Below are 22,490 nucleotides of genomic sequence, written 5' to 3' on the forward strand. Positions count from 1 at the left end.
TTGCAGACTTGCTCTGAATGAATGGGATTCTAGTGACTGACCTGCCACCTGAAAATAAAGTTGGGTATAATCCTTTCACCCCAAGAGCATTTTGCTGTCATTTTCTTTGGTCACATTGAATCCATAGCGAACTTGCCTGGGGCTGAAACCCATTGTCAAGACACACAATGTGCCTGGACATCTGATGCACAGAAGCTATGAAATACCGGGTTCTGATCCACAGAAGCTATCAAATACCTGGTGTTGTTTTAAGCCACTAAGTTTACAGTAATAGTTTATAACAGCAATAGGAGACTATTACATTGAGTATAGGAAGAGGTGTAATCAAATAATTTCTTTATTACTAGAATAGAGGATCCCTAATTTTGTTAATCACTTGCATTTTAAAAGTGTTGACAAAAATCATTGTACAAAAATATTAATAGCTAGTGGCAAGTTTATAACTTATTTTGTTTGCTTATGTGCATAATTTTACCACCTATTGATGTCTTCATATTGTTGTCTTATTCTTTTTTATGCGTATTAGCTAAGTATGTGTGACTCAACTGGTTATGGTAAGTTTTTAATGTTATTAAGTAATCCTAACAAATATCTTATACTTAATAACATTCCCTCATGTCCTACGGCCACACTTCATTTAGCATTTCCTTGGTAAGCTCTGATACTCAGTCTTTTTTCTATGACTGTCATATTCCTTGGACTAGATACCTTCAGGCAAATAAGTATCTGTGGTCAAACCATAAATGGGTTTTCAGACAACAATTGTGTTACATTTAAATTCACATTGAATAATATTTTTTTAAAAGTTGGATCTTGGAGATGGTAATGGTTTTTTCATCAGCATAATCTACATTGAGCCATCACCTAATCACTTAATCTATTTTTGGCCTAAAAATAAATTTGACTTTTATTGTGGTGGTATAAGTTTTTTCATAGAATATGAAATTTGAGTTATGGAGTAGTAGTTAGTAATGAGCAGTTTTAATAGCCTTTTAAGTTGTAGTAAGTATTTGTAAAATCAATTTGGGAGACCATAACAAGAGTTTTATATTGCCTTTGAAGTCAGCGGTAATAAAAAATTGTGTATATACTAAAGTATACAGTAATGATTTTTATTTATTCGACAAGTATTTTTTGAATATCTACTTTATGCCAGACACTATATTAGAGATTTGTAGTATAGTACTGAATAAAACAGTCAAGTTTCTGCTCTCCAGGAGTCTGTGTATTGGATGTGGTGATTCAGGGAGACAATAAAAATACGAAGAATATACATTATTATATACATGTAAGTAAAGAGCTTTAAAGAAAAATATAGCAGGATATGGTGATAGTGATGAAAGGGGTTCAATTTTAGATATTTAAGAAAAATGAAAATATTGCTTGAAATGGACAGAGGAATGGAAAGAAACTACTTCAACTACATAAAGAAATAGTAAATAGTTTATTAAATGTGATATTTGTGGTATTTTACATAAGGGTGTTTCTTATATAAATTTAACATTAGCCTGTTAAATTACTCATACCTTGTTCATTTTATAACTAGTTTTGAACAAGCTGCAAATGACATTTTACTGAAACTGTTCACATCTAATATTCTTGTAACATTTTTAGAGCATATGTAGTAAGTTTTGTTAAAATAAATTTTTTCCTGAAAATACAATTGATGTGAACTTTTTAAGATATGCTTTAAAAAAGTAAAATGTAAGTAGTTGAGAGTAAGAATTATCTTTTTCCTTTTATTCATAGTCCATTGTAAAACCTGGCAGTTTTCTGAAGAATGTGTCAATACATTGGTAAACAAATATTTAGGAAATTTCCAAGTAGTTATTTCCTATGTTAATATTGCTTTTTTTTTTTCTAGTTGACAGATATGGTCCAGACTTGTACGTGAATTACTTTGGTTAGTCAAAGTGAACATTCAATAATGAGTGGTGCAGCTTTGGGACTCGAGATTGTTTTTGTCTTTTTTCTGGCATTATTCCTTCTTCATCGATATGGAGACTTTAAGAAACAGCATAGACTTGTAATTGTTGGGACACTGCTAGCTTGGTATCTCTGCTTTCTTATTGTCTTCATTCTACCTCTGGATGTTAGTACGGTAAGAGGTGAAACTGATTCACAATTTAAAAGGCAATTGTAATCATACAGCATGTTTGAGATATGTTCTTAAGATAGCTAAATTATGTAAGGTTATATTTTGAATTTAAGTGTTACTATATAAACTTGACCATTAAAAAGCATAGTTAGAAAGGTAATTTTAGGTAGATAGGTTGATATACTCCAATATCCCTTAAGTACTTGGTAACCTTTTAATTTTCATTTTTAAACCATTCATTGTTGTTTAGACAATATACAACCGGTGCAAGCATGCAGCTGCAAACTCAAGCCCTCCTGAAAATAGCAACATTACAGGATTGTATGCAACTGCTACTCCAGTTCCAAGGTATTTTCTTCCTTCTTTGTTTTAATATTGTAAGGGACAAATTGTTTAAAAATTGTTTTTACTGTCTAGATTTTATATTTATAAAAGTTTATCTTCATTCTCTGCTCATTCTACCCCCATCCCATCTCCATTCTTTGCTAGTAGACTTAATAATCTTGTATTCTATTAAATTTAAATCTTAAGTAAATTATAGGTTTTTTTGTGTGCACAAGGCATTTCAGTGGATGCTATTGAGAAACCTAGAGAAGACTGGATTTTTCAGTCCTGTTTCTACAACCCTTACTAAGTATGAGACTTCCAAAAGCTATTTTTCTCTTAACCTCTTTCCAATCTTAAAAAAGGGGCATGCATTTTCTCTCTTGCCTAATTTACAAGGTTGCAATAAAGGAAAAGGAGATATTATCTATGAAATGAGAATATTGCACATCCTTTGAGGTCATTATAATATTAGACTGAGTTCAAATTAGTGAAAGGGTATATTGAATTCAATATATCAAATTTCCAAGGAAAAAATAGTGAATGTTGACTTTAGCTGTTATTGATGCTGTAGGTGGTATTTACATGCTTCTTTATGCAGTTTTTATTTATTTTTAAAAATCTACTCTGAATAAGGGTGAATTTAAAATGTGAATGTTACTCCATTTGAAACACCATTAAAAATGTGATCAGCAGCATTTATGGGTTGTTGGAAGCCCCTGGGCTAAAGGATAGCCTTACTGTCTAGAAAGACTGACTGTGAATGGAAGAATCTATGGTCAGATACATGTATTTTAAGAAAATTCAAACAGAATTATGTGAAAATGATGTCATCTATCGTCTTAGGAGCTATGCTATAGTAACTGATTAGTTAGTGTTCCATTTTCCAGGAATTAATAACCTAAGATTTTTCTCCTCTGCCCAAACACCAACACCACAAATGTATGTATTTTAAAGTCAATCATCAGTTTTAAAGCCAATCAAATCAGAGATTTAATTTCATCATGTATTTGCTTTTTAAAGAGTCAAATTATTAATTTTTTAGGTGACCATTATATCCTCTATTTACTCAGTGGCTAAAAATACACTGAAACTTGGAAATTTAGATGACATTCCTCTCTTGAACAAATTGTTTTGTTCTCTTTGCATGTGTTTTTTTAGTTTGACAGCTTTGAATTTTAAGTTTTCTACGAAATTTTGCAAGTTAGAGTCAGTAATTTAACATTTGAATGTAAATGAACTTTGCCATGCACAAATTAATTATATAGTTGATTTAAAGTCATAATTATGATTAATTGGCTTCACATTGTTATTTAATAGCCAACATCCATGTTTTAAGCCATGGAGTTACATTCCTGATGGAATCATGCCGATATTCTGGAGGGTAGTATATTGGACATCACAGTTTTTAACATGGTAAGTGATAATGAAGGATACAATTTTTTAGATGATGGCTAAGTGAAAAAAAAACATGATTTTTTTTTTTTCAGTGAGCCGTCATATTTTGGAATTTTTTCAAGTGTCACTTATTTTTTTCCCTTAAATCTATATCCTCTTTCTTTCTGGTCATTTAAATCTCTGCCATCTTAAAATAATAAAGGGACAAAAACAAACAAGAAATAGAAAACAAAGTAAAAATTTTTCCTAGTCACAGTTGCCTTCCAGTTATGTCTTATCTCTTGACCTTCAATTCAGTCTTCTTCCAGTCCCAGTATAAAATTGCTATTGCTAATGTTACCATTATTCCCTGGGTTTCTTTCTATCTGCTTAGCCCAACCTTCTGAATTTCCTTCATGTGCTGCCTTTCTGTGACCCACTTCCTAAATGTTGGTGTTCCCTGGGTCCCATCTTTGGTCATCTTATCTAACTCTCCCTACATAGCTTTGATTATAGTCATGGTTTCCTTCACCTGAGGCATTCTGTATTTTTCTTTATATTTACTATAGCTCTTTCTGCTGTTCTCCAGACTCAGACCTTACCCACTGCCTTTTGAGCATTTTAGATATTCTGCAGGCAGTTGAGCTCTAAAACTGAAAGGAGTCAACATTCCTACAAAAAGAAAACCAAAAAAACCATACACACACAGCAGAGTGGTACCCCTGTAAATCTATGTGCAACTGAATGGGGCCCTCAACACTGCCAGCCTTTCCTCCTTTGTGTCTCTAGTTGGAGTGTCTTCATTCTCCAGAACAAATCTTTCCAATCACTTCAAACCTCTGCAGTTCCCTTTGTGGCTTGTGTGTGCTCACTCTTGCAGCATGTGCTTTCTCTCTCTCCCCACCCACCCTCTTACATCCTAGAAATAATCACCTTCTCTCCTTGAGATGACTTTACTTTCTCCCTCACAGTGAAAATTCACATCATCAGATGACAGCACTTTCAGCTTCTCACCAACAAACTTACCTACCCATCTTTTCTTTCTTCCCTTCAAAGTGGGAAGACTCTCTTAAAGTTAATCCCACTTCCTGAAATACAGATTCATCCCTTCAGCTCTTGTTACCTATACTTAAAACTTCCAGTTGCAACAAAGCATGCATGATTCTCTCATCTGTAAAAAAGAAATTAGTCTTTCAAATCTCAACCCTTTCCACCTCTCTAGCTTCCACCTCAATGATCTACTTCTCATCACAGCTAATTTTTTTTTTTTTTTTTTTGGTGAGGGTTTAGGGGGCGGACTTTTTAATTTTATTGAAGTATAAGTTAGTACAGAAAAGTGCACAGATTGTGTTTAGTTTTACTCTTTCATGGTGAATATGCCCATATAACCAGTACTCAGATGATATTATAGAACATTAACAGTATCCTCAGAAGCTTCCCTCATACCCTTCTCCCTAGCATTACCCTCCTTGAGAGTAACCATGATTTTGACTATAGAATCACTAATCTAGAGTTCTAGAGTGATTGAATCACTCTAGATTAATTTTGCCTGTTTTTGAACTTTATTCACATGGAGCTCTACAATTATGTACTTTTTTGCATCTCTTTTTTTACTCATCTATTTAGAAGATTCATCTATATTGTGTGTATCAGTATTTATTTTTTCATTTCTGTAAAATAATACATTTTATGAATATTCCATACTTTAATCCATCCAGCCAAACTTCTTAAATAAATTGTCTACATTTGGTGTCTCCTTCTGCTCACTGCTTACTCTCTCCTCAGTCCATTAAACCCTGTTGTCTACTCCCACTTCTTCACTCATGCCTACAGGTTCTTAATTTGTTTGACCTCTTAGCAGCATTTGATTATATTGTTTTCTTTCTCCACTTTGAAACACTTTTCTTCTCCTAGTTTTTACTCCATGTGCTCCTTAATTTCCTTCCGTGCCTCTCTACTTCAATCTCCTTTTCTGGCTTCTCCTCCTGATGTTTCTCTACCTCCTTTAGAAGATGGTATTTCTCAAGGGACAACCTCAGTTCTTTCCTTCTCATTCTATATAGTCACCCTTCTCATCATGTTATTTCAGTACCATTGATACAGTTTTGAGTTCTGAATCTGTATTTCTAATCCTCTCTCCTGAACTCTGAAGCTAGATACCTTTCTGTGCAGCTACTTTGGGCTGTGTTCTAGGTACTTCAATGTCAGTATTATATTGACAACCAATCTTCTCCTCTCCTGTTTCTACCACACCATCCCTAACCCTCTCCCAAATAGTTCCATGTTGTTCCCTTTTGGTCCATTCTGCATGCTGAAACCTTATCAGCATTTAGAAAACTAAAATTTGATTGTGTTTCCTTTTTGTTAAAGAAAATGGTTTTTGTTTGGATGCAGTCCAAACTCTTCATATAGGATTTAAAGCCTTTTTTAGATTCATTGTTAGTCACTCAGACTCTTTTTCTCGCTCTGCTGGTCATTGCAGCCTCTTTTGCTCCCAGGAATGAGCTTTGCTCTTCCCAAAATTTGATATTATAAAAATAATTGATCACCTATTATAGTATATTCCATATTAATAATTAGTCATACATATTTGTGAAAAGATCTATGCATTAAAATTGAGACTCAAATATTTCTGGTATTTTGAGATTATATAGACATATTAATTGATTTTTAATCATAATTTTTTCCTTCCAACTAGGATTCTGTTACCTTTTATGCAATCATATGCAAGATCAGGAGGGTTTTCCATCACTGGAAAGATAAAAACTGCACTTATTGAGAATGCAATCTATTATGGCACCTATTTGCTGATTTTTGGAGCATTTTTAATTTATGTAGCTGTAAACCCACGTTTGCACTTAGAATGGTAAGAAAAGTCATTTCTTAACATTGATTCTGTGTATATTTCCTTTTTTTTAAATTAATTTTTATATCCTCTATGCAGGTAAATAGGCATTTCATCGAGAAACATATCAAGTTACGTGTTTTACAAATTCCCCCAAAAGAATATCTGAATAATCCATATTACTAAAAAGGAAAATACAGAATAACGTCTTTAAATATAGCTATTAGAGGACTAATAAACAGTAGTGATAACCTTCACTGTTGTAATCCTGAGATTTGCGTAGATCTGCCCCAACACAAGTTAAATTTTTTTCAGGCTTTAAAAATTTTTCAGTCTTCTCTTGGTTAATAGTATGAAGGCAACTAATGAAAATTATCTAACCTCCCAATAAAACACACAGATTATCTGGTGTTACCAAAAGGGTAGCTGTGGATTTGTAGGCTTAATTTTTTCATATAAATCCTAGCCATCCTTTAGGGCAGTTTGCTGAGAAACTGTTTAACACTAGGTAGTTTTATTTTACATTTTTGTCAGAAAAACTTATCTATCACAGCTATCTGCGTGTGTTTTCTCTTTCTTAGGAACCAACTTCAGACTATTGGGATAGCTGCTGCAAATACCTGGGGTCTGTTTCTTCTTGTGTTGTTGTTAGGGTATGGCCTAGTGGAAATTCCTCGATCGTACTGGAATGGGGCAAAAAAAGGTTATCTACTTATGAAAACTTATTTTAAGGCAGCCAAACTGATGACAGAGAAAGCAGATGCAGAAGAGACTTTAGAAGATGTCATGGAGGTAAGCAGTTTAAACCTTACAGTCAACAGTCAACAAGTGTGTCTATTTCTTTTTAGTCCCTATTGGCTTGTTGTTAGCACTGCTGGGCTTTAGGCTGAGGTCCATTGATGTGCAGTCCCTCAGAGTGCCTCATCCATTAGGATGACTTCTTGGCAGTTCAGCTTCATGAGATGTCATCTCCACCTTCTAACTGGCAAAGATTCAGTGAGAATATATTCAACAGTGCAGGGTTATGCTTGTCATCTTGGGATAATTTTTAATTGTGCCCTCCTTTTCTCTTAATAGTATCTCAGATTAAATGATAAACTATATGGTTACCCTGACAGAGTAAAAGTGAAGACAGCAATCAGATAACATTTCCCCATGAAAGATTTACCCAAAGTAATCCCATCAAGTCTGAAAACATCTTTAGACAACAATTTGCATGGGAAATTTGTATCAGTAAATTTTGTTACCTATCTGTAATTGTAATAAGGCACTTCATTTTACTCGTAAAATGCCATGACTTGAATCAACTTCACAAAGTTGTTGTAAGTATTAATTTCAGTAATATGCACAAAAATATACAACAAATTATAAAATTTTGCAGTTAAATAATAGTTTGGTTATGGATTTATAAAGAGATTATTGTAGTCAGCTCACATTTTGCTCTTCTGAGAAAATATGCTATTTTGATGATGTTACTCCAACTTAAAACCTCATGGCAAAAGCTCTTCATTCATGTTAGAATAAACTCCAAAATGCTTTGATGTGACCTACCAAAAATGGTTTGTCCCATATTTAGCTCTTCAGCCCTATCTCAAACCTCTGTCTTCCTTGCGTTAGTCGACTTTGGTTCCTCACATTTGCAAATGACAACGAAATAGCAAAGAATTATATATCTTAAATTTGCCTGAGTCTCAACTTTGGTTCCTCAAAACTTAATAGTGATGATAATCACAAATATATATAGATTTACTTATTTACCTCTGACTTTCTAAGCACTTGGCATGTATTAATACATTTTATTTTCACAACGTTGTGGGAGAGATTTTGTTTTTATTCCCATTTTATAAATGAAGATAATGAGGCACAGAGAAGCTAAATAAGTTTCTCATGTTCACAAAGCTGAGTGAGAAAGCCAGGAAGTCTAACTTTACTTTTTGCTTTAACAAGGATTGGCAAACTTTCTAAAGGACCAGATAGTACATTTTAGTTTAGGCTTTGTGTGCCATGTGGTCTCTGTTGCAACTGCTCTGTCACTGTAGCATGAAAGCAGCCATATAGAATAGATGAATGAGCATGATGTGTTCCAAACAAGAACAGGTGGTGGGCCAGATTTGCTCTGGTTTGCCCACCCCTATTCTCAACCATTACATTCATTGCCTTTCTTTTCTGTCCTTGAGCAAACTATTCCCAAACTCATGGAATGTTCTTTTCTCCATTCTCTTCAGCTAATTCCTACTTCATTTTCACGTCTCAACATAGCCAGAATTCTTTAAGGAAGGCTTCTGTATTAATTTCCTAGAGATACTATAATGAAGTATCATAAACTGGATATTCTGAACAACAGAAGTTTATCATCTCACAGTTCTGGAGGCTTGAAGTCCAAAATCAGGGTTGGTTCCTTCTGAGGACTGTAGAGAAAATCTGTATGCCTCTCAACTTCTGGGGGTGCTGGCCATCTTCGGTATTCCCTGGCTTATAGATCTCTGCCTTCGTATTCACTTGTTATTCTCCCTGTATGCTTGTCTTTGTCCAAATTTCCCCCTTTTATAAGGACATCAGTTATGTTAGGTTAAGGACCCACTTCTGTATGACCTTATCTTAATTTAACCAATTATATCTGTAACAACTCTATTTCCAAATAAGGTAACATTCCAAGGGACTGGGGATTAGGACTTCCAACATATAAATTGGGGGAAGGTGCAAAGTTCAACCCGTAACATCTTCCCTGTCCTCTAGATTCTTAGACATTTGGCAACCAGTTTTAAAGTCACTGAATATATGAACAAAAGGATGTATGGTGTGATTGAAAATCTTTATGTTGACTTTTCAGCATTTATTCCCCACCAAATGTAAGAACTGTAGCAGAAAACATTGATTCAAAATGTAGATATAAATTTCCTATAAATATTATTACATTTCCTCAGGCATGATATTATTACACTTTCAAAAGAAGATAATTTGTGTTTGATAATTTTTGTATCTATATTTGATATGTTTGCAATTTTATGTTTGCAATTTTGAATTTTTTGAAAAAAATCGTTGAAAACTTGTATTTGATAATAAAATAATTAAAAGAAGATAACTTAAATTTCATGGTGTTCCCCACAAAAGTTGGTGGGGAACTTCACTTAAATTCGGCTGTTTCAGATGGGAGGAAAATGGATTTCACCAGTTCATTCAATATTCCTTCAACAATATATATAAATCTAGTTTATTATTCAAGACCTAGATTTTGTTAGGAATCTTTAATGTCTGAATTGAAGAAAGATTTTGTGGTGGTTATTTGGTGGGTGGGAGCCCTCTGCTTACAAATACGATGTGTAATATTAAGGACTGGCCTTGGTGCCTTCTTTGCTATTTTATTACAGGCTTATGATGTGAGGGATTTTTAAAAGTTTTGATAAGAGAAAATTATCTATGTAAAAAAGAAACCACTTTTTTTTAATGAATATATTTGGCATATTTACACAGTTGTAAGAGTGTAAATTTAAGGTTTACAAAATGTTAATTTATGTTTATATGTTGTATAAAAACACTCTTAATGGATGTTATGAAAATAGTAGCAGACTCACAGAGATATCAAGAGAACTCCAACATTTTTTTTTTGCCCCTCAAAAAATGCATGATTTATCAGGTATGACTGTCTTTGGCCATCCATAAACTTCAAAGGAGTTCAGGGTATTTTCTTTTTTTTCTGAATATCTGAAAATTTTAAACTTGAGAAAAAACTTTCATTATTTAATAAACACTTCTGGTCTTCCTGCCATGTTCAGTGCTGTGCAGAATTGATCTTTAGGATACTATCTAGAGTGAAAAATCATGCAGTTCCTTATAGTATGTAGTAAATGTGATATGAATGATACAAAGGAAATGCTCTGGTATAGAGAGGATTCACTTCTAATTAGTGATGAGAGGAGGAGATGAAATGGTGGAAATGAAATATCTGGCCTTGAGAGATGGGTGGAATTTTCATAGCTGACAGCACCCTGGTTGGTTATCAGGTTTTAAAATGAAATTAATTGAGCATAAGATTTATGTTGGAAAGATAAAACTTATAATATTTGAAAGATATGTAGGTAGCCAGATAGCAGGGCCTTAAAAGTCAGACTGAAAAGTCCAGACTGTGTTTTGAAAGCAGTGAGGAATCATTGACATCTTGCTGAAGGAAGGGATGTGACCCTGTAAGTGGTTTAGGATGATCAGTCTGTTGGAGGTGTGCAGAATAAGGCATGGGACAAGAATATGGATAATCTAGAGAGAAAATTTTTTTAATGCACTGGTTTTGAATACATATTTTAACAGATCACAAAGTTCTATCACCTTTTTGGGGGAATTATTAATTATATTTGTCAGCTATCCACAAAATCTCCCAAATACAGTTTTATAAGAACCAGTTTACTGCTTTTACAATATGTTTCTCTCTGAAGTGAATATATACTTCTGTTTGTCTATTACTTTTCTTTGGAGCAGTAATAAAACTTAAAAGCCATATCAAACCTTTCAGAAGGTGTTTGCTAGATAGCCTAAGAGGTCATCTATACCTTTTGTCATTTTTCAAGATAGAGGGTTTTGAAGAGGGAGAAAGTTACTTATTTCTACTAAAAATTGCCCATTATCCTGATTTCATGTTTTGTCTGGCCTGCCTAGTAAGAATTGATTAGGCATAGTAATGACAGAGCTCAAAGTTATTTTATATGAAGAAAATAAGCTAATATTTCAAATGCTTCCTACATTTTATAAAAATTATGAACTTTTGAGGGAACTTTAAATTTATAACAGAAATAACAAATTATAATAGTTAACTGTTTCATACCTATTTTTGTTTAATAGGGCTGAAGAATTTAAAGGAAAATATGATGTTTCACAAATAATGTATGACCAGACTGTATAGTTATATTCAAAGTTTTATGCTAACTAGTTGTCACAACTTTAGGGCAACTTAGTAATAGAAAATTGTATTGTAATGGTGATTCAGCATCTTTTAAAAATCCAAGCCTTATCTTGCAACTCCCAGTTTAAGACCTCACTCACTGACCTCAAAATAAACTATACTGAGGCCTCCTGGAGTGCTTTTCCTGCTTCTTCAGCCTCATCTAGTGCTACTTAGGTCCTTACTTTCCCTTTAGTCACACTGGATTTCTTTCAGTTCCTTCAAATTCCTTGTTCACTTCTGCTTGGAGGCTTTTGTACATGCTTTCCCTCTGTTTGGAATATTCTCGCCCCTTCCTGTGGTTGGCTGACTCCTACTTGTGTTTTTTTTAAATTTCAGCTTAAATAATCAATTCATCAGAAAGCCTCCCACACTAAGATATACAGCAGTTTCCACACAATTTCAATTTATATAATGTCTATTTTCCTCATTAAGCTAAGCTCCTTGACAGGAGCAATGTCTTTTGGTAACAGATTATTTATAGGGTCTGCATTTTGATGGATATTGCTAGATTATCTTGCAAATAGATTACATCACATTTTAATGTGTATATGAAGTGGACTATTTCCTTACAATTTTACCTCATTACATGATATCAATTTTTTATAATTTTGCAAGAAAACTTCTCATTTAAAAAATTTATAATTGCTCTCAGTGAGCTTGAATATCTTCTCAGATATTTTTTTGGCTAATTGTATTTCTTCTTTCTTCCCAATTTTCTGTTAATTTGTAAAAGCTCTCCATATATTAAGGATAGTGATTTTTTTGTCATATAAATGATAAATGGTTTTCCATAACTTTGTGTATAAGCCAGTTGGTTTTCTTGCCTCCATTTTTGTATTCCTTAAGACCATTTTCTACAATAAGATGTTCTTTTTAATACCCTGGTCAGTTTGTTTTCTCTCTTGCTTCCCAGCCTTTGAGCATGCTGTTTGTTATGCCTAGACCAGTGGTTCCAACTTACTCAAAATTTCATTAGTATTATAGAATATTGTGATTGTTTGGGAACTACTTGTTCCAAGGATTCCCCTCCCTAATCCCATTATGCCCTTCATACTTGTTAAATTTAATAATCTTATTTAATAATCTCATCGCCAGACTGTAATCTTATCAAAGATCTGTAACACCCTGTCTTCCCACTCTACTCTCAAGTATGGGTTGAAGTGACCTTAAACCTAGCACAGTGCTGGCACCTGGTATTAAACAGATGTGGATTGAATCGTTAGTTGTGACTTCTGTGGATTATTCTGCCATGGGAAAAGAGTAGGTGCTTTGTGACATTTGTGGCCTGTTTTGCTTCCTCTGATTTCTTCACTGTATTTTAGATAATGAGATAATTAAACTTGATGAGCAAGGTGGAGGAACACAATCCTGTTCTTTGAGAATCACAAAGTTTTTCTGATCAATTGGGACTTTTTTATAATGCTTATTCATTTTTCTGTACCAAGTAAGCAAATGATAAGGGAGTAAATTTAGAAGGTAATAAAAAGTTTGAAGGTATAGACATAGCTATTCTATAACTTGTGTTTTTACTTGTGTTCTTCAGACCTTTTATTCAGTGAATGGAACTTCATGTATGTGCTAGGTAATTTGGGTTGAAATGAAACTTGTGAGAGTAGAGTACCTAGAGCATTCTCATTTGAAACATATGTATAGAAATGGAAATCTTTTTTATTTTTCTTAATGTTTCTATAGGAGGTTCGTAAAGTGAATGAAAGCATCAAGTATAACCACCCATTGAGAAAATGTGTTGATACAATACTTAAAAAGGTAATTAATAATATTCTTATCTATTTTCTTTTGAAATATAAATTTATATAATAGAAAAGCAACAGAAAAGTATGACAATAGCCTATAACTGAGGTCTTCTTTTGTTATTACAAGTTTAACATTAATTATTGCCAGTATTTTACATTAAAATATGGATATGGAGGTTATGTTATGTATAATGATTGCCATGATACAGCAATGGAGATAGACCTTTACAGTTTCTAACAGAGGTACAAACTGCAAATTGTAGAATAAGTTAGTCATTGTAATGAAAGTACAACATAGAGAATATAACCAATAATATTTTAATATCTTGGTATGGTAATAGAGTAGCTACACCTATTGGGGTGAACATCAAGTAATGTATATAATTACCAAGTCAGTATGTTGTACATCTGAAACCAGTATAATATTATATATCAACTATATTCCAATAAAAAAATTAAATTAGAAAAAAAGAAAATGTGTCATTGAATGTGGTCACAGAGAACTTGTCTCTCATAAGAATATAAACCAGGGCCTCAATCTCTTTCTGACAGCTCCTACATGTCATTCTATATTTCATATATCATAAAATGAATGCCATTATGAGATGTTTAACACAGATACTAAATAAGAAACCATATAATTAAGGTTTTCATACATTGGTATTAAAATAGGGATATTCATATACTTCCAAAAATGAGTTCCCCAGTTGTCTTCTATGCAACCACAGAACCACGGAAATATTTCTTTTTCTAGATTTTGAACTTATTATGCTGATTATTAGCTAGTGTTCTTTTTGGCTAAGACGATAGCCAAGATAATCAATTCTTTAATAATTTATCTTACATTTGCTACCTTTTGAGACCTATGCATGAATGTTACCAACTTGCCCAAGTTCATATAGGTAATAAATGACTGATAAGGCAGATGACTCCAAATCATGAATTAGTTTCTCATACTATGCCTTTCAAAAATGCAACATCTTGGATTTGTTGTGATTTTTCTTCATTATTTAGCTAGGAAAATAATTGACAGTGTTTTTCAGGTGTCTGCATGGAATAATCCTCTCAAATACTAGTTGCTTCATGTAGGTTTCCCTTGCCCTACCCATTCCCAGGTAGTATATCAGAGCATAAATGTTAATAGAGGTAAGAAGACATCAATACCTCTTTTTCAAGAAAATGTTAGTAACTAAAAATCCAGCTATTAAGAGATGCCAGAAAAGGAAGAAAATATTTTTGACAAAATTAGAAATGCCCAAGAATGGAAAAGATTTTAATAAAAATAAAATTTGTCTCTTTGCAAATAAGGTTTTAAAAATCTACCTGTTACTTCTAGTGCCCTACAGAATATCAGGAAAAAATGGGTAGGAACATGGATGATTATGAAGATTTTGATGAAAAGCATAATACTTACCCAAGTGAAAAGAGTCTGGTAAAACTACATAAACAGGTAACTTTATTAATTATAGCTATTTTACTAATGATTTTAGTTAGATTTACAATTACTGCCTACAAAAAAGGAATTTGAGTGGACATGTATTTGATCCTGTCTTTATCATTATTATTTGAGGTGTCTTAATTTTGTGTTTCTTAACACGGTACTGTTGATGTACTACTGGAGTTTTGGGAGGGAGGATTATTCACTGAGGCTGTTACATGTATTATAGAAAATTAACATCCTTGGCCTCCAGTCAGTAAATGCCACTAGCACTTCCTCATTTTTGTGGCAACCAAAGTATGCTCCCTAGTAGGGAGTTGAACCACTGTTGGATCAGAATGCTGACAGGTATACCCTTTTTCTCTTTTTTTAGGTGATTTATTCAGTTCAGAGACACCGTCGAACTCAAGTTCAATGGCAGATTCTTTTAGAACAAGCATTTTATCTAGAAGATGTAGCAAAAAATGAAACTAGTGCTACTCGTCAGTTTGTTCACACCTTTCAGTCACCAGAGCTAGAAAGTAGATTTGTCCAATATTTTTATAATCCTACATTTGGTATGTAATTTGATACAAATCTCAAAGTTTAATTTTCCTGAAGGAAAAAAGTATATTTTCACCAATGCTGAGTTGAATTGTATTTATATTATTTGACTTACATCATGTGGTAATATGAAGCTGATTATAATAGAATTTAATCTATAAATTATAAAGGTGGTAGAATAAATGGGTTGTTGGTGCAGGTAGAGTCAATGAAGTAGAACACTAGATGAAGGTATTTCTTGGAAACAGGGATGCTGTGATGAGATTATACGGAAGGTGTAATTGACAAAAATTTAGGAATGACTGAGGGAATGAGTTGTTCAGATAGGGTAGAAGACAAGATCACTGGATGAGATGACTTCAGAGTGAAAGACTGAATATTGAAAGATAGAGCTTGAAGTGGCTATTGAAATCACCAGCAATTATGCCGAGAGTAGGGTTGAAAAGATTTAGAGTGAACTAAGAAATCAACCATTCAAATAATGAAGTGAAAATATTGCCTTTTCAATTTTGAGACCTTTCTTTTTTTTAACTTTTATTTTTACCTAAAGTCAGACTTAACAAAAGTTGCCAGAATAGTACAAAGAATTCTCATATACTCACTATATTCTCCAAGTGTTAATATTTTATCATTTTTCGTTTGCTTTATCTTTCTGTCTGTATATATAATTTTCCTTAATCTTTTCAAAGTTGAATCCAAACATGATGTCTCTTTGCTCCTAAATGTTTCCATGTATATTTTAGAGACATTTTCTTACATAACCAAATATATTGGTCAAAATCAGGAAATTAACATCAGTACAGTACTATCTTCTACAGACCTTAATCAGATTTTGCTAATCATTCCAATAATATTTGTAAAAACTTCCAGATCATGCATTGCATTCATTTGTCATGGCTTCTTAGTCTTCTTTCCTAAAGAATGATATCTCAGTCTCTATTTGTGTTTTATAACATTGATGTTTTTGGAGACTATAGATATTTTTTTATTGAGTGTCCCTGAAGTTGAGTTTGATGGTTTCTCAAGATGGATGCAGGTATGCATTTTTGGCAGGAATACTGTAGCAGTGAGGTCATGTTCTCAGTGCCTCACAGCAGGAGGCACATGATATCAGTTTGTCCTATTACTGGTGATCTTTGGTTAGGATGGTTTACCTGGTGTCTCCATTGTAAAATTCTTACTTTTGTCTTTACAATTATGTATCTTGTATGGAGATATTTTTTGAAACATTGTAAATACCCTGTTGTTCCTTTATGGTTTTCCTAATCCTTTTTTTCCTCTTATCTTCCAGAGTGGTACTGGGAATGTCTTTTGCGACCATGGTTTTACAGGATACTAGCTGTGGTTTTGTCCATCTTCTCTGTGATTGTTGTGTGGTCAGAGTGCACATTCTTCAGCACTACACCTGTCTTATCCCTCTTTGCAGTATTCATACAGCTGGCCGAAAAAACATACAATTACATTTACATCGAGGTCGGTTTATTTTATGACTCATAAATATGTGTCAGTTCATAGTATAATCCTTACCTGTGGTATCTTTTCCATACATTTCTTCTGGTATTAATGAAAAAAATGAAGTTTCCCGCAATATTTTCAGACTTCCAAAAATGAGCTTCATTAATTTACCCAGACTATAAAAACTGAGGACTGTGAGGAGAGATGAATAGGTGCATGATAGTGCAAAGCTCTTTTATGAGAATACTTTTATCCTGTTTATGACAGTGAAGCTATATAACTTACAGTCTTCACATGAAGAATTTCCAGGGGAATGGGACAGCAGACTCATTCAAGAGGTAGATTAACTTACAGATAGGATATAGAAGTTGTTGGGATGTAGATTTTTTAACTCATATTCTTAGGTGGTTAAAAAAAGCTGTTACTGTGCTTAAGTTTAAGAATGTCAATAAATGTTAGTTGGAAGTAAAGGATAAATTTGTGACAGTGTATAAAGTATAGAAGTCTGTTAGTCTTAAGTCCATTTGTCTTAAACTAGTTTTGGATTATTGTCTTTTGTTTTTTTTTCTTTCAGATCGCTTGCTTCCTTTCCATCTTCTTTCTAAGTATCTGTGTTTATTCCACTGTGTTCAGGATTCGTGTATTTAACTATTATTACTTGGCTTCACATCACCAGACTGATGCTTACAGCCTTCTTTTCAGTGGCATGTAAGTAGAAATATATTTAGAAATGAGAAGTTTCTCTATTGTATGTATTCTGATCTTTTATTTTTTGCTGTTTATGGGTGTTCCACTAACACTGGTATATCTATGAGTTAATTGATTAGGTTTAAGTGTTAATTAGATGTTTGTGGATTGTAAATCCCGCTTGAAATTTAAGGTTAAAGTATGTATGCTAGGTTAGGAAGGAAAAGAGACATAGCCTTAGGGATTTACCAATTAGAGATTCAATAAGTAGGCAAGTAAATAATAGGAACATTTGAGAGTTTAGAGACTAAGTCAGAGAGTGTTCTGAGATTCAGTGGCCTCAAACTGAATTGTGGAAGACTTAAGAAAACCAATAGGAATAATTTTTGCTAGGAGATTTAGCAAGAGTTTAGAGGGATGGCTCCAGCTTGGACTAGGTATGCTATTTGTCCTTATTGTTAAAGCAGTCATATTAAGTATTTATGAAAGCTGGACTTAGGGAAGTTCACAGAGGAATCAGTATCTGAGGCATCTGTAAGACTTCCTTTTTTAACCTTTTTTCCCCCAAAATGATTATAGACTCACAGGAAGTTGCAAATACAGTACAAAGAGTGCTATTAACCTTTACCTAGCTTCCCTGAATGGAGACTTCATATAGCAATTGTACAGTATCAAAAATAGGAAATTTACATTGATACATTACTGTTAATTAGACTGCGTTCTCAACACTTTTATCCTCAGTTCGTTTGTGAGTGTGTGTGTGTGTGTATTCCTATAACCACCACCACAAGCAAGACAGAACTGTTCTATCAATGCAGAAGAACTCCTCTCATTACCTCTTTGTATTCACACTGTCCCTTTAATTTCCTCTTTCCCTATTCTCCAACTCTAGTTCTATAAAACTCTCTTTTGATTTGGACAAAACTGAGTTTTGACAGTTCTTCATACCTGTACTTGTCTGAGTGACATACTTTCATATGACTTCAGATCTTTTACATACTGAGTATAATTTACCTTTAGGATATTACTGTCCTTGTCATACTAAGACATTGCACAGGTGGTAGGCTTGAAAAAGACACATACAAAGGCACTCCACAAATTCTTAGGATAAAGCAGTGGCAGACACCACCAAAGCAGGCTTCCTGAGGTTGGAGTTTTGCCATGTAGGTGCTAATGTTTTAGGGGACTGTGACTAAAAGAATTTTTAGAATATCTCTCAAGTAAGTAAGGGAAGTTAACTTTAAGAATTCAAAATATATATAATACAAATAGAGTAAAATAATAGTTATAATGATTTGAAATGTTCTTAATATAGTTTAATGTAATATAAAATGTATTTTGCTGCTTTATTTCTTGTATATTATGTTTATAAATGCTTATTACAGGTTATTTTGCCGTTTGACTCCTCCTTTATGTCTTAATTTCTTGGGTTTGACTCATATGGATTCGTCCATCTCTCACCAGAATACACAGCCAACTGCTTATACGTCTGTAAGTATGATCAGAAAACAGTTTTTTCAATTCATTATCTAAATGAGGTGTTATTGTGAAATTTCTTTTAATGTTGGCAGAAACATTCTTTAGTGTTAATAACAGATCTTCTTTTAAATATTGAACCAACTTTTAAAGGTTACATATGTAATTACTGACTGAATGAAAATGATTTGTCTCCCCTTTATTAAAAAAAAGTTTTTTGGTTTACATAGGTTGTCCACCTTTGCAATATCAGTAGACCTGAACTATAATATTAGCTTCTATAGTTATAGTCTTCAAATGGTTGACAAAAAAAAATTCTACAGTAAAAACTCCACAAAGGAATTATTAGGGTTTTATTTGAGCCCAGGTTTAGGACAGCTGCCCAGAGAACACAGTTCTTCTGAAGAAGAAAAGTGCTCCGGATAGGAGAGCTGTCTTACAAGGTTATATATGCTTTCTAACAAAGGACGTAAGTCATGATGTCAATAGCTACATTCTACAGATTAATATATACAGAATTGATGGTAGGTATATTTCTTTGATCATTACCTAGACACAGGGTAGTTTCAAAGAACTATTCAGATGTAAAGCAGAAGTATGGTGTTCACCCTACAGACCACAAATCAGGTCTTTGTTGTAGATAACCCAGGCCAAGCACTTCCCAGAAATGTGTATTCTTAGCATTTCTTCTTGGCAATAAAATATAATTGGCATATATAGTTATATTAGTTTAAGGTGTAAAACATAATGATTTGATATATGTATATATTGTAAAATGATTACCACAATAAGTTAGTTGACATCCATCGCCTGACTTAGTTAAAATTTTTTCATCTTGTGTTGGGGAACTTAAACATTACTCCATTTAGTGCTTTATTTCTAAGTCCAAATTTATTAATTGGTTATGGCTTATTTTCTAATGATGGAAAATATAGAACTGTACTGATTTAACACATTTTTCTTGCTCTTCAGATCATGGGTTCCATGAAAGTTTTGTCCTTTATTGCAGATGGATTCTATATATATTATCCTATGTTGGTGGTAATTCTCTGCATTGCTACTTACTTTAGGTAAGAAACCTAACATTGAATATTTTTCCTTGTACTCTTAACTCAATCTGAATATGTGTCTTGCCAACGGGTTTCAGCCCCTGGCAAGGTCACTATGGATTCAGTGTGACCAAAGAAATGACAGTAGAATGTTTCTTTGGGGTGAAATGGTTTATTACCCAGCTTGTTCTCCCAGTGGTAGGTCAAGCACTATTGTCTCTGCCCCCACCCAGAGCACTGGGCCAAGCTCTCTATATAGCGCAATAATAGCTTATTGCCTACAGGTGTGGAAGTGGTAGCCTAGCAACAGACCAGTTACATCATCAGGTGGTTTAAGTTCAGTGAGGATCCTGGCCACAGGAACCCCAACTTCCCCACACCCCACCCCTTCAATATACATGCCCTCAATCTTCTGCAATGGTCCCTGTGCAAGAAAGCTGGAGCACTGTAACCATATTCCACAACAGCAACAGGGGATAACAACAACTTAGAGATAATAACAAAAATTAAGATACAATGATTTTGATACAGGTAACAAAAATTATAATAATCCTCAAGCCAGAGGAGGTTCCTAATCCACAAAGACCTTAGGGGTGATAAGACACATGTTTTAATGACACCAACATAGGCAGATCTTGTCCATCAGGTAGGATGCATGCAAGAGAGTGGTCCTGTGATAGGACGGTAGCAGGAAGGGGGCCCCATCCAGGTCTAGTATACCATACTTTTATTCCTTTCTCCATGGGAGGGGAGTTACTGGAGGGTCTATATAGTGCTACTGGAGGTACATGTACTGGCCATAATGACAAAACAAAACTCTCAGGTAAGATGCTTCTACCTCCTGGCTGTTCAGGATATACTACTATGACCTTTGGGGGTCACTCTGCTGTTATTCCAGGAATACACAGGAGGACAGCTTCCAGGCCATCACTGGTCCTTGTGTCGAAAGGTCCAAGGCCATGTCCACTCAATGGAGTCTGAAGTTCAGTGCAATTGGTGCTGGTAGCAAGATATTCTGGTGGTCAAACCTTGGCTTCAGTGATTCTTCTTGAGTGAGGTTAGTTCCCTCTCCAGCAGGAAGTCTTACAAACACACAGGCTGGACTTGTGGCTCTGTCTCTGACCCCTACCTCTTTGGTCTTAATGGCTGGAACTGCTGCTCTGGTTTCAGTTGTTGCCATAGCTCCAGTAAGATCCTATTTGACTTCCCATCTAATTTCCTTCCATCTGTTCCTGCCCGTATTAAATCAACCCACATCTGGGTCCTCATAACCTTCATGGGGCCCTTTAAATTCTTCTTGTGAATAGCAGACTTAATTCTTTCTGTGTTCTCTTTGCCATAGCCTCTCCTAAGTCAGCTACTGTACGTGTCTCCTCGCTTATGGGATGCCCTAAGTGAGGGGAAAGATTGGCCACTAGAGACCCAAAGAGGGATGTTGGAGCCAATTGAAACACAGTATTTCTCATCCCACTAGTGAAAATCTCTTCATCTGGGCCATTATTCTCTGGAGTATAGATGGCATTTCTTATGCCTAGCTCTCGTAACACCTGTTGGAGCTCAGCATACATGTACCATCTAACAGGAGAGGATGCTGGATCACCCTGATTGGGCCACACAGCACAAAGTGCAGCCATAAGCCAATTGAGGAGGGAGTGACTCCCTGGGGTCTGATGTGCATTTTGTAACTGCTGCCTCAAGGCGGGCTGCACTGTCAGAGAAGCCAGCTTTCCCATCTCTGATCCCAACAGAACAGTTCCATCCACCCCTAAGTCCCACAGACACAGAAGCCAAGCTGATACTCCAAGGGCTTCTGCCTAAACTGGGAGCTCAAATCCACCAGCTCAGCCTGAGTATAGGGGTGAACCATAGAGTGCTCCACCACCTAGGGAGGGGGCTGCTCCTCTCCTTGGGGATCTCTCAGCTGCAGGGTCTTTATTTTCTTTACAACCCCTGGGCATGCTTTCAATAGAGGAAGTGTCAGTGCCTTTGGAACCACCCCTTCATCCTTCCCCAGCTCCTCCATTTCCGGGGCTGATGGCACCTTCCTCTCCCCTCCACTGAGTGTCTCCTCTGCTACAACCTTTACCTTTTCTACCATGCTTCGCAGCTGGCGTTCTCGTGCTGCCTCCGTCTGTGCTTCTCTCAGGAGTTGGTCTTTTTCCTTGATGGCCTTTTCCTCCTTCAGAGCACCTGGCAGTGCTGCATCTCGTTCTGTAAGGAATCTTTTACCTCTTCAACAGCACCTCATTGCCGGCATTCTCATGCTGCCTCCTCTTGCATCAATGCCATTTCCTTCTTCACTGAATCCACAGGAGTTCGCAGCTCGCATTCTCATACCGCCATTTCTTGGGTCTTTTTCAGGAGCGTGTCCTCTTCTGTAACTTTTTTAATACTGTGTGAGGCAGCCAACCCACAGTCCCCACTGCCTCATGGGCACTCTGTCTCTCAAAAGACCTACTTACTATACCAAGGGCCACCCCTACTGCCTCAGGTATCACCTCGACTTGCCTC

General features: G+C 34.9%; 1 protein-coding gene across 11 annotated transcripts in view; it reads left to right on the forward strand.

Moving 5' to 3' along the window:
- The window catches only part of LMBRD2 (LMBR1 domain containing 2), a 65,074-nt gene that overhangs the window by 5,469 nt on the left and 37,115 nt on the right, over positions 1–22,490 (forward strand). For 8 of the 11 annotated variants that reach the window (XM_017650560.3, XM_073237033.1, XM_017650538.3 and 5 more), the window contains exons 2-14: positions 1,218–1,288; positions 1,865–2,101; positions 2,349–2,446; positions 3,743–3,838; positions 6,498–6,665; positions 7,226–7,436; positions 13,270–13,344; positions 14,668–14,781; positions 15,143–15,326; positions 16,604–16,785; positions 17,342–17,475; positions 18,840–18,945; positions 19,903–20,000. In XM_017650560.3, coding sequence (XP_017506049.3) covers positions 1,928–2,101; positions 2,349–2,446; positions 3,743–3,838; positions 6,498–6,665; positions 7,226–7,436; positions 13,270–13,344; positions 14,668–14,781; positions 15,143–15,326; positions 16,604–16,785; positions 17,342–17,475; positions 18,840–18,945; positions 19,903–20,000 — 1,640 coding nt within the window. In that variant the 5' untranslated portion in view covers positions 1,218–1,288; positions 1,865–1,927. Of the gene's footprint in view, positions 1–1,217; positions 1,289–1,864; positions 2,102–2,348; positions 2,447–3,742; positions 3,839–6,497; positions 6,666–7,225; positions 7,437–13,269; positions 13,345–14,667; positions 14,782–15,142; positions 15,327–16,603; positions 16,786–17,341; positions 17,476–18,839; positions 18,946–19,902; positions 20,001–20,877; positions 22,038–22,490 lie in introns of those variants that run through there. The other 3 variants (XM_037002210.2, XM_073237022.1, XM_037002201.2) reach the window with 3 other exon arrangements.

This window comes from Manis javanica, chromosome 1 (assembly GCF_040802235.1).
Source record: "Manis javanica isolate MJ-LG chromosome 1, MJ_LKY, whole genome shotgun sequence".
Classification (NCBI taxonomy): domain Eukaryota; kingdom Metazoa; phylum Chordata; class Mammalia; order Pholidota; family Manidae; genus Manis; species Manis javanica.